Source organism: Neopelma chrysocephalum, unplaced genomic scaffold (genome assembly GCF_003984885.1).
Source record: "Neopelma chrysocephalum unplaced genomic scaffold, ASM398488v2 Primary Assembly neopelma1_63, whole genome shotgun sequence".
Lineage (NCBI taxonomy): Eukaryota > Metazoa > Chordata > Aves > Passeriformes > Pipridae > Neopelma > Neopelma chrysocephalum.
Window position 1 is genome coordinate 1,175,572 of NW_020897720.1, and position 13,235 is coordinate 1,188,806.

The following is a 13,235-nucleotide window of genomic DNA, read 5'->3' on the forward strand; positions in this document are numbered from 1 at the left end:
TTCATCCCAAACAAAGTATTTTATGACTAAAAGCATACGTTTTCTAATGATAACTTCATAAACAGTTATGGACTCTTCCCTACCACCTTTTTCCTCTCACCATTTCTAAGACAGCACAGGTATTTCAGTCATGCAACCAAAACATAAAAAAAATAAAGCCCAAACAGTGCTGTCAGAAAGGTGATGTTAGAAGTCACAGGAGGATGACTGACCTCAAAAAAGACTCAAAATATATTTTTTTCAGGTTTTCCTGCACTGGTATTTTTCCCCCCACACTGTTTTGTCAACAATGAAATTCCATCTTACTTCTAAAACTGAATTATTTGCACATAGCCTCAGTTTACAGTCAGGTGTGTAAAATCTATTTCCTCCCATTTGCTGTGGCAGCACATGTATGTTCTGTGCATATATTTTTTGCACGCAAAACCAACTAAAATAGGACATCAAATGAGCACAGGAAAAAACCTGTCACTGTTGGTTACTCACCAGCTGCAGCTGGCAGCATATTTTTAAGATATCTGATAACAGATGAACTTCACTCACACAATGTGAAAGATTCCAATTCTGCATTGGCAAACATATTTCATAAGACAAAGTATCAAGGGCAGAGGATTCAGAAAAGACTTCATATAAAAAATAACCCCATGAGATCAGCACTCAACTCTCTGGGCTGACAACAAATGTACCACAGGGATCAGAAACCTTAAGTGCTATTTCTGCAACTAACACAGAGCACAGGGCTGAGGAGGTTTCTGGTTTGCCCACGTGTTTTTTCCAGAGCCAAAATGCTTAGAATGGAGGCTTGAAGAATTCTGCAGAGCTGGCATATTTCAGGAGAGGCCGTGGATCATTACTTGTGACTTTGAGAGATTCATCTGCTGCCTGTCTAAGGAGCGACATCAATGTTTTCACTGCTGCTTAGAGATACTGAATTTTACAAGTAGAAGAAAAACCATGTACTCCAATGTATTGGAAATGTGGTTTCTCAGATGCTCCTCTCTCAAATTCTTTGTTGTTTCCACGCAGAACAGCCCAGAGCTCTCTGCAGTGCAGTGGGCTGGGCTCAAACAGCTTCAGAGCCTTTGCAGCCCTGTGACCACAACGTACCAAGTGCCTTTCAACACCAGGCTGTGTCTGGGACTGTGTAATGCAGCAGCTGACCCTTCTCCTGAACATAACTGCAGCTGGTAAGATACAGCAGACCCATTGGATCAGCAGAAATAGGTTGAAGAAGATAATTTTACAATACATTTTGCAAAGCTTTAAGCACTTAATAATTTTTATTTTAATTTTTTTTTTTAACCTGGTCAAGAACACCACTACATCATTACTGTTACAATGACACTTAGAGATAACTAACTGCTGTGAATTAGGTATGCTAATAAAAACTTCAGTAGCTCTGGCACATTTAGAGAGAATTCAGTCAGACTGTGAAGGTATTGACTGCCTGTCATGAACGACTTGGACTTTTGCTGCTTTGCATGTTCTGTAAGTTGGATGGTTCTCAGAAATGTTTCTGTCACGCAGACCCTCATTTCTGTAACATACTAGATTTCCTTCTTATATAACAAGGGTGCTGAATGTCTCCTAGCAACGAATATTTAGTTTAGAGGCAAAAAATGTACTCCATTAAAACTTAATGTCCCTTCCATCAGGTATGTTACAAGCTGGCACAAACTTCACAAACTCTATGTTCACCTTGATGACTTCCTCATTTGGTAATGGCTTCCCAAAAAACCACATGTACTGTAATACGTCTAATTTTGGCTCTTCAAAAAAGAATAGGTCCTTCCTCAAAATAGATCCCTACCACCACTAAAAATAAGACTATTAGACAACTACTGATGTAACAGAGGGAATTGCTGTGAAGTGAAAGGATTGTGTAATTCATGAAGAAACCTATAGTTGAAGGCAAGTGACTTACCTTCACAGGACTCCAAGATATGGACCACATCACCAATCTGAAGAGGTAGTTGAGGTATTCCTGTGCCTTTGAAATTGTATATAGCTGAAAAATTAAAGGATGAAAATACTATGTTTCAATACAGCCACACACTACAATTAAACTGAAAACCAAACACGGTTATTAAGGCTCTGACACTGGGATAAGTACACTATGATAGACAAGCAGAACCATAATTCTATCAAGAAGCTCCATTTGTCACCATTAATTTATCTCTTTACTTGTGAGAATGGAAAGGTGGTGAAAACGGCCAGTGCTGAAAACAAACAAAAAGTAATCAACAAACCCCACAGAAACCTCAGCAGGCACATGGGAACAAGCTCTTCATCACCTGCTCTGCACAGAATTTAAGATGCAGGTCTTGAATAAACACACATTCAGAGTGCTGGAGAATTGTTTGTCTACTGGCTCAAGGGATTTGAGCACACAGTTAACAGAAATTTATGGCTACACTGATGAGAAAGGGCACAGAGTTGCCTTGAGAAACTGAATTTCCTGAATCTTTTCCTGGGTTTAGACGCTTCAATTTAACATGAAACTGTTTCATATGGAAAGAGCATAAAGTTTCATAGTTCTCTGTATTCTCTGTATGACTGAAAAGAACACAGGAGCAGTGGATTTTAGAAGTGTTCTAATCAGAAGCTTATCTCTATGTGGTTAAGAAACAGTAGTTTCAGAGAGAATTCAAGAAAATAAGCCTCCCTACCAGTTCTTATGTTCTAGGGCTACAGGATGTGGGCTGCTATGGTAACCATGTGCCTCTGTAATTTTTTTTTTCTTCATGGGCTTGGTTATAGACTTGAACAATAGCATTAGAGAGTAGAAGTGGTTATTGGAGTTAAATCACACCAGGAAAGCATTAAAATATGTAGGTGAAACTCAAAGAAGCTGTGCAGGTAGGAACAGGAACAATGGCACTGAACACGACCTGCTTGGGGCAGGAAAGGTGTTGGTCAGCAGAGCTCTCTGCCCTGCTCCTGCCAGTGTCCCAGTCCATCCAAACTGGAAGCATTATGGACTAGAGGAACACTAGTCCATAAAGCAGAGCCCACCTTCAGTATGTTCCCTCATTCCTTTTGCTCCCCCCATCCAGGCTTCTAAAGCAGGATATTAAATCTCTGCTAGGCCAAAATGTACACTGGGGGCACATTTTATTTAAACATTTTACTTTGAATTATGTTTAAAGGCTCCAATTAAGTTGCCTTTCAGGAAAATGCCTAATGTAGGAGTGTAGAGCTAAACAGATTAATCCTTGGCACTTTACATGTATTCCATAAATTATGTTTCCTGGGTTTTTTATATTTGCTATATTTCTGGAACAGAAATTAGAAGGAATCTCAGATGTAAGAGGCTTTCTGGACTTACTGGTTCCTGATTTTTTTTTTTACATGAAGAGACCCTCCCAGCTGTTCCTCCTCCTGAGTGGATAGAGCAGGGCTTGAACAATTCAACATAAGGGGAGGGGAAAATAAAGAATAACTTTGAAGTGAGGCTTTGTTGTCCAGATTCAGCCATTTATTCAAGATAATCTTGAAGACACTCCCTCAGCGATCCTCACACAAAATTGAAATTAAATAGTAGATGTGCGTATAGTACATGTGTAGTCACATTCTGAGTGGTTTCTTTTCAAGAAGTGAAAGATGGTCAAACCCCTGCTAAGTTACCATGACATTTAAAGACACATTTCCACCGGGGTGTTTGGGAGATGTGGGGGATGTGTGTGCTCTTACTTTTTGCCTGAAATGTTCATGCAAATTAAGGTTACTGCTGACTACCACACGCTTTAGATTTCAAAATATGCACTGCTTTGCTCAGTTGTAGCTGTCCCAAAACATAGATTCAAATTACTGAGTCATATATTTATGTTGCATTTTGGTTTTGCTCCCTTAAAAGCTTCATTTACCAGCCACAAATATATTGAAAAGCGCAGCAACAAACTGACAAAGGAAGTGGCTCTATCGGCTTAGACTTTTCTAAATGAGTAAGTGGAAACTTAACAAGAGAGATTTTACTGTAGAGCTTGGATTGTTTGGCAGGATGAGTTTAACAAATCCCTTTACAAAGTTTTAAGCTATAGACCTATCCAGGCATTTTGTGACAAGAAACTGTGACAAGCTTCCATATACCATTGCAAAAAACTCTAAACAGACAACTTAATACCATCAGTTACATCTGTACATCTTATCTACAGCTTAACTGTCATACCTGCTAATTTTTGATTATTAACTGTGAACAAAAATTTGAGTATTATATCCAGTGATGTTTTCTGTCAGCTGTAAGTGATGTCATTTCCCTTACAAACTGGGACCCTCCTATATTTGGGAATATCACCTCAGAGTTCACCAGCCATGAGAAGGGTTCCTTTTCCCCTCCCCCTGTGGAGAGGTGGTTTGTGGAGATCCTCGGGGTTGTGTGTCCATGGTGTACAAACACATATTTAACTCATTTTGCTCCTCAAAAACATGAAAACCCAGTAGGGAATTAAGATTTTTTTGGTGGGATACCTACCACAGGTTGTTGGCTTTTTAAAAGTAAACTCTCCATTCAGTAGAAATAAAATCTGTCTGAAGAACTTTCCTACCTCTTCCCTCGCTGGCATCCTCTATCCCAACCATAAATACAATGTGAGTCAGGATCCCCGGGGCACAGGAGGTTGTTCAGAGACCCCAGCATTGATTGTAAATCCCAACAGTGATTACTGACCTCAGGACCAGCTGATGTCATGGCAATAAGATTAGTGGGGGAGCTTTGGCTGGCAGATGCCCTCCCCAGCAGGCAGCACCAGGCCAAGGTGTTCCCATCAGCAGTGAATCTGCGCAGACACTGTCAGACTCTCCCAGAAAGGCACAGGGAATGCTCTGAACTCCTGTGCTCCTAAAGAGGGACTTTACACTTCATTGAAAACACAGCAAATTTCCCCTGAATGAGCAAATAAAAACTGTCTATTTAGAGTTCACCACAACCTCAGTGGTAATTTTATAGCACACACATGACAGAAAACAAACAAACAAACAGCCCAGTGAAAAACTCCCTTAGATTCCAGATTTGAGCTCCCTCAGGAGAGGAGCTGAAGAGCAAAAGTACCAGGGCAAACTGCTGACACAGACAGCTCTCCAAACTGAACCCTGCTCCAGCACAAGTGGGCTTAGAACTGTACCTCAGGAAGATGGAAACAATTCCCATCATGTCCATGGAGAATGCCCAAAGATTCCTTTCTTGTCCAGCCAAACAGGACCTGTTGTAAGGACAGTGACTGTGATTGTGCATCACCCTCACCCCCAGAACTTCAGTGAAGACATCTCCCAGTGCCCATCCCAGAGGCAAAAAATGAGGATGAAGGCTGAAGAAAATTCCTGTTTCTATTTAATTTCTGCTTCTCTCTTAAAGGCAGGCCCACTGGATAAGACATACACATTCCCCCACCTGTAGATAGGTGTGGATGTTCTTCAATACACATGTGGCTGTGGAGCTGTTCCATTGCACCACACAGGGATTGGGCCTGTTTTCCAGAGCAGAGCAATGAAAATCTCTAAAGAACACTTCACTCAATATTCCAAGATACAAAGTAAATCAAAACAGTCACACTGTTAAGGTTCCTATCAAAAAATAAATTCAGCAAGCACCGATAAACAGTTAACATTTTGTAATTGAAATTCCATGTCCTCCTCAATTTAGAAAAAGACAAGCAGAATAACACACACAAAAAAATCATCATCCTTTGTACCTTGTTTGGGAACATTCACACACAAAACACTCTAGAAAAATCACAGTGCTCCAGGTAACAGAATTCCTCCCTCAAAAAGATAGATTTCTTCAATATTCACTTGCTTTAAGACCCCATATTCTGGCTATTTATATGATTAGCCTGTAAGCTACTGCAAGATGGGAAGGGCAAGCAAGGAAAATCCCACAGACATGCAACACTGAAACCATTTGTTATCCTAATAATCTTACCTGTCTTTCCTGCCTGCTTTCCCTTTGTGTGCAGTCCCTGCTCTGCCCTTTATAAGAAATACAAGCACTACCTTGTTTTGTTTTGAGACTCATCTTTTAGTAAAAATCCATGTTTCGAGTTGGTTTCCTTGGCTACCTTCCACTTAGCCTGAATTTGAAAAAAGTTCCTGAAGTATTGCTGAACCAGCCCCTAATTTCACTTTTCTGTAACAGGAGGACTATTAGGTATGATTTGGATGTAATAACTAATGAAGTGTTTTACATATTCAAGCAATTTATAATTAATAGCCTCAGCAAGAATCCTGTTCTATTTTTCAAATATTACACCTCCACTTTTCTGAGTAGTAAACTATTCATAAAGGATCAATTCTTTATGTTCTGTTGCCATTTTCTTCTCATGAAATCAGGGTGAAATCACTCAGCAAGGCCACTGACAAACCTTATGTGAAAATATCACACAGTCCCAACAGGATTTCTTAACTTCTGGAAAGATATCTATAAAATTTATGTTCCAGTGCTCTGAATTAAGGATCCCCCTCTTAGATCTCACAGAGCAAGTGTGAACATGGGCACAGTTCTGATGGATATTTCACAGGTACCAAACTTCAGGGTGGGTGAGAGGCTGATTTCCAAGGGGAACTCTTCAGTTCTCAGGTAACAAGCTGTTCTCTCAGATAACAATTGAACACAGGTTTCCTCACATGCTTAACCTTGGGGACAGATGGAGGTTTGAGCTGACTTGAGCTACTTATTTTCTTTCTTAAACACAACAAAGCCAGCATGGATTACAAGAACCAAGAAGTTCTAATGTGGCTACGTAGTTATAGATTGTCTCTGAATTTTTACCTGTTCATATAAAACAGTAGCACCGTCATTTTTCTTAAAAGTCTTCATGAAGAACAGGATAATTGTGATTTTTCATTTTAATGAAAGATCATGGATAGAAAGATTCCTTTCCCAGCTTTGTCTTCACCTTATTTCAGTTTGCCTTTTGTTGTTTCCCAAGCAGCTGGAACCCTGGTGGGTTCAGGGGTTGCATTTCATGGAGGAGTCAACCTGCCCTGAACAAAGCTCTGCTCCCTTACAGCTCAATCTGTTTAGAGATGTAAAATAATTTTCAGAGGCATTCAGCAAATGAATTCAGACAAGACAGCCACAGCCGTTCGCTCCCAGGCTGAGCATGAGCTTTTCTACACTTAGAAAGAATTCACCCACTACTCTCCACAATTTTTGCTTCAAATTGACAAACATCCATTTTCAGCTTCAGCAGGACAGGAGTAAATCTGATGCTTGAATTTAGCATTCTAACATAACATTTCACCAGTTTGTAACTTCCCTTAAGGTCTGAGCACAAAGCAAACACTTTCCATCAGGAACCTGCCGTCCAAAACCACTTTTACCATGACTATTCCATCTTGCCTTGTCCACAAAAATAGCACATACTTAAGCTGGGAGTGCTTCAAGACTAAGAACAAGTTTCATGTGTAAAATCAGGATTGTGGTTTCCAAGCACAGAGTTTAATATCTGCCACCTGGACCATCCCAATTAATCAAGTAAAACACAAAAGTGGGCACGCAGGCTGTGTTCTACCATTGCCATGGGATGGTGTGGTTTTCCAGATGTAACCTGCAGCACAGTATTGCTCATCCAAAGCACATTGGGCCCAACTCTTTCCAACTGGAACTCTGCCCATCAGCAGAAACTGAGGGCATCGGCTCACTTCTAACAATGGGCTTGAAAATTCAACGTGAGAATTGTAACCAGATGCTTAAAACCAAAGATTTCCAAAAACACCTAGGACAGGATAACCCTATATGGTCAAAAAGCTTCTAGTGGGTATTATTCCAAAAGCTTTTCACCTTTCACAGACTTTATGACTCAGTCAACTCCGTTTGCCCACATTTCTTATTTTCCTGAGACACAGGAGATGTGACTACAACAGACTAAATTTAAAAACCTCTTCATTTGTGAATATAGTTGTTAGTACCTCATATTTGAGGCCTCATTAGCCAAATGAAACTCACGGAGTAAAGTTAGTAAAGTTTAGCAATTAGACTATTTTTCCGCCAATTTCTAAGAGCATAAATTTATTTAATTTATGATATAGGACAGAACAATCAGTGGTGGCAGCAGATGCTTGGTTGGGTTTGTTAGGTTGGTTATTTTAATTATTCTGGGTGAAAGATTCTCCCACTTTTCTCACCAACTTATATAATGAAAGAATGCATTTAATTTCCAAGATAAAGGAAAATAAACTCTGAACCAACAGCTTGGCTAAGAAAAGGAACTCCTGGGTATAAGGCAGAGATTATCAACTTCAAGCAATTGTACTGAAGACAACCTACCAGAAAGTTACATGTATGAATACTTCAATAACTAGTATTGTAATTTTGCTGGGAAGTCCATTTGATTATTGTTCCCATTTTGCCCATTCTGCTTTGTGACAGACTAAACCACAGCACTGCTGCAACTGGGATTTTTTACATACAGGTATAAAGTGTCTTATAATCCAATGTTAAACAGAAAAGCCTTGGTTAACTCAGGAAATGGACTTACTCAGGGTGAGCAGAGAAGGAGCAAGTTCTGTCACCACACAGTAGGACAGAGGCTGTTCAGATTCTCTTTGCCATTAAAACCACTGTGTGCTCATGGGTGAGAGCAGCAGGAGAGCAAGAACAGGGCAAAAGAAAAACCACCAGGATCCAGTGTCAGTTCTTCCCAGTGACCTTCTCTAGAGCTTAAATTATATTCTGCTTTGGACATAAAACCCAACATTGCTGGGTTGGCATTAATTTACCAAGTAATACATTTCCCAAGGTGGTTTTTACTGCGTGTGGTTTGCTGCACTTTCCAAATGCCACAGAGACTACTACAAGTGCAAAAATTAAGTATTTTCTACTATTTATAAAACTGAAACAGAAAATATTTACACACCCTTTATTTTGTAATATAAACTGCCACCACAAGAGGCTGCTTCCATTTCACAATTCTGCTACTGCTGCACATGGAAGTTGAACAAGAAAACATTCTTTTCCTCTTATTAATACTTTGATGATTCACTTTATTTCATGAAGCCATTTGGGTGGATTTTTTTTGTTTTTAATGCACATCACAAAACACCATGGCCTACTTCAATAAATGTCTTTCAGAAGAATGTAGAAGGTTAATAACAGAGTACTAGTATGCATCTTTCAAGTGCTTTAGCTTTGATTTCTAATTTTAAGGCTTTTTTTAAAACAGCAATTCAGTCCTTTATACAAGTTAACATCATTCAGATTAAGAAGATGACTTTTCTTCCAAAAAATACCACTTACCAGCTGAAATACAGATTTCTTTTCTAACACTAACCACAAGTGACACTCTTGCAGAAGCAACTGCAGGATTCCCCTTCCCCTACACTTGTTCTCCATAATTTCTGGCTGCTGGGCATTAAACAACACATGACTCACTCAGTCTGTTTCTAAAACACCGAGGTGGGAAGAGCTGCATTACTTGACAGTGAGAAAGTTGACACTCGTGTACTTTTTGCCATTCTGGTTGAAGGATTAAAGCTTTGTACAAAATGGATCATTTCAACGAAGCCACCAAGGTAAGGTGGAAAGTGTTAATTCATCACAGCAGAGAAAACACCTGCCCACATCCTGCTCAGGAGGTAGAGACACAACCCAAATGGCAGCTCAGTTACATACCCACGCCAGTCTTCTCCGTCTTGTGCCATCTTGCCATCACACATGAATCCCTGAGGCTCCAAAGGATGCCCACCAGCAAGGAATCCCAGGTTGATGGGCTGCAGCCTTGAGGATGGGTGACCAACACGGGCCTGGAAGGAGCCGCGTTCCCCAGCGCCGGCACCGAGGAGCGGGCGGAGGCAGCTGCGAGATTTGCTGCTGTTCTGAGCTTCCTTCCTCTTTTCTCAACTCAAGACATCGTACCCCGTGTCATGGGGGAGGGGAATCCCAAACTGGGTGTTACTGTTGCTCGATACTGGTGGTAACACATCAGCAGGGGCAAAGGACCAAACCCACGGCACTGCTCTGCAGCACCAGCCCTAAACTTGAGACGTGTGGGAGCCCAGCGGCAGCGACGCCTCTGACCACGGCTCCCTTCAGCTCCCAGCACCTCACCAGCACCATACTCGAAAGGTTTGACTTCACAGGTCAAACATCTTAAAACCTACTCTCTTCTAACCTGTCCTGGAACAAGGATTTGTCTTTTTTGTAAGTCTACCTCTCCTGAGAGAAAGAGTGCGAAGACAAAGCCACATTTTCAAACCCCACCCATCGTTTCTTATTTCTGTCTTTTTATGTTTGGAGGAAAAAAAGTTGAAGACTCTCTTTAGTCTCTAAACAAAGCAGCACTTTCTTAAAGACTTATTGTGCAGACAAAACTACAAAAAGCAATTTATGGTATATTTACAGCTGCTGCATGAGCTAACTGGCATAAGGACATTTTGGATGTGCAAAAATCAATCCAAGTTGTTTGCAATGTGGATTAAGGACAATATACTTAATTGAAGGCAAGTATGTCACCTTCACTCATCTTCTTTACTTACAGTTTGGACTTAAAAAAACACCAAATAAAATGCTTGCAAAGATTTACTGTTTGTTTGTTTGATCTCCTGCTTAGTACAACAAATTCACATGACAATCCTGTCCTCTGGATATTACATTGCAACTTAACAATTCTTGTTTATCCAAACTGTTTAACACTGCCACATTCCTCGGGATATTTTGGATAACACGTGACATTCTATTTCTTGGTTTTAACTAGCAATCATGTGGAGCACAGACTGCCAGTCTACCTCATTGCACATGGAATTCTGATACATATTCCTGGAGGAAAATCACTTTAAACTTTACCAGATTTGCTTGAATTGCCCTGATCTTCACCATGTCAACATACTAGCTTAGCAAAAGGGTTTAGCTTGTTACTCTCCCCTAAAATAACATTGAAATTCATGTTATATTAACCAAAGTGGGCTAAATTCTGAGCAACACTCATTATGTCCATTTACAGACAACAAACTCCATCTACGGGTTCTAAATCTTTCCCATCCATGGAACATCCATTTTATATTGTTCTTCTGTCAAAAAAATATGTTGAGGCTGAACCATTTCATCTTTTAGTTTACATTATGGGGTTTGAGCAATAGCTTCCTAACCAGTGATAACTATCTTCCTTACTCCTCCCAATCCCTGCTACAGCAAATCCCCTCTTCCCATTTCCTATTTGGCCTAAAGGATGATGTGTTATTATTTTCTTGTTCTACATCTCTCTTCCTTATGGTGTTTACCTGTAATACAACAGTGCTGAGGAAATCCTTTCTAGCACTTATTTGCAAACACGCTTCCTCATGCAGGTCTACTAAACCTGGTTGATACCAGTATCTTTTGCAAATAAATTATCTAAAATACCGGAATTTCACCTTCAAGCTGGGATCCAGTTGGCAACACTTTGCTGCTGCCTGGCTGTGACTGTGCAGAGCTCAGCACACACCCAGGGACTGGGCTCTGTGCAGAGCTCACATCCCCCCTCACACCATCCCAGCTCCCCACAAACACCAACTCGAGGACCCAAACTCCCTCAGGCATCGCTGCTTCCCACGTGCCACCCCTTCCCCAGGCCCAGCTCAGCATTGCACACATCTGCTCTTACTTCCTCCCCTGAAACTTTCACGATGATGCTTTTGCAACTCCTCAACCAGAACCTGCTGCTGCTTCATCTCCACCGGCTCAGCCAACCCTGTCTGACTGCATCGGAAAAATCCAGGCTGTACCTCCTAAGAAATGGATTGAGGAACAAAATCCTTTTCCAGCTGCAAGAGGAGAGTGCCCCCAGAGCAAAGCATGCACAGTAACCCTGAAATCCTGTTCTTACACCAGATCTCAACATCAGTCTAGAGAATTAAGGTGGATAATTGTTACACCCTCCATCAGTGGAGGCTTTTGTTCCAAGTTGATTTATTTATGTAGTTACCATGCCACATTAATATTCCACAGAAAGCAGTGGACAAATTCATCACCCTTACATACCTCATCGTTTTTTCCTTAAGTCTTTTTTTTCAGACAGAAGGTCTTTTAAGGAAAGCAGAAAATTCCTGGCTTCCCCAAAAGATGAACCTCTCTGTCCAGGGAGTTCACAGGTAGAACTCCCCTTTTGGGGGCAGGCAGAGGAAAGGAGACAGTTCTTGCTTCCTTTAACATTGCTCTTGGTTCCAGAAAACAAGATCTTTTAAGACGCTGACTTTATAATTAGCCAATTTTAGCTGTGCTAATTTCCATCATACAGAAGAACTCGAGCAGAATACAGAAGTTGCATTTCACTGCCTCTGAATTCTATTCCAAGCCAAGATCTGTGAGCAGCTGCAAAAAAAGCAACTGCTGTGACACAACAGAACCAAAAAAGACAATGCACAAAGGACTCTCAGGCACAATACCTTAAGTATATTATGGCCAAACCAAAGCCTGAATGCCAGACACGTTCCCCCACCTGCTGTACTGGTGCAAGAGATGTGTGAGCACACACATATTGCATAAGATGAAAATGTTACACACTCCAAGGAAACTCCAGCAGCGGAGGTGAAGCAGTTCCTGGGGGTAAGAGATAACTGGGATGTCACTGATTAGGATTTTGTTTGTAGCATTAATTAACAAGGTATTTCCATTTAGAAAAAAAAAAATTAGTAATGCCATATGCCAAGTAGCTCAAAATATAATTAACTATAACTCAACATACAATTAACATAACTCAAAATATAATTAACTGTCTTACTAGACAATCTACAGCTCAGTACTCCCACTTAAAGCACATCAGCTAATGTCAGCTTACCTGAGGTTTTCCTTTAAGTAGAACAATCACATACTGCAGTTGTTTTATGCTATTTGTGTCACAGTGACAAAAAACAAACTTTCACCATTTGCATAAAAAAAAAAAAATAGGTTTTCTTCTAACATTTTGTAGCAGGAAAAGCAGGATTTCTTCAACACAGCAGCATTTTAAGTTCACATGTGCAGTCAAATCAAGAAGAGTAAGAATTATTTCATGGATATACATTTGCTTCCAGTAATGTCATGGAATATTTTAAGAGATAACAAGAAGATATTCTCTTATGTAGACTTAATAACTGACTGAAGAATTTGGATGCAAAGCAAATTCCTCAGATTAATGGTGATACAATGAGCTTCTATGACACATGGATTTCTGATTATTTTGTTCAACACCAGCAGCAGCAGCCCCCAGGCTGTGCCTAAACCTCCCTGTGTAGAAATGGTCTGATGATGAGTTAGTTCCACACTGGAAAGGGAGAAGCCATAAGTG

At 40.5% G+C, this 13,235-nt stretch overlaps 1 protein-coding gene across 2 annotated transcripts in view; it reads right to left on the minus strand.

The window, feature by feature from the left end:
- DOCK2 (dedicator of cytokinesis 2) overlaps positions 1–9,769 on the minus strand; it is a 164,339-nt gene extending 154,570 nt beyond the window's left edge. The window contains exons 1-2 of one of the 2 annotated variants that reach the window (XM_027682716.1): positions 9,608–9,769; positions 1,925–2,008 (exon numbers count right to left, since the gene is read on the minus strand). In XM_027682716.1, coding sequence (XP_027538517.1) covers positions 1,925–2,008; positions 9,608–9,644 — 121 coding nt within the window. In that variant the 5' untranslated portion in view covers positions 9,645–9,769. The remainder of the gene's footprint in view (positions 1–1,924; positions 2,009–9,607) is intronic. The other variant, XM_027682715.1, reaches the window with a different exon arrangement.
- Between the last annotated feature and the right edge of the window lie 3,466 nt (positions 9,770–13,235).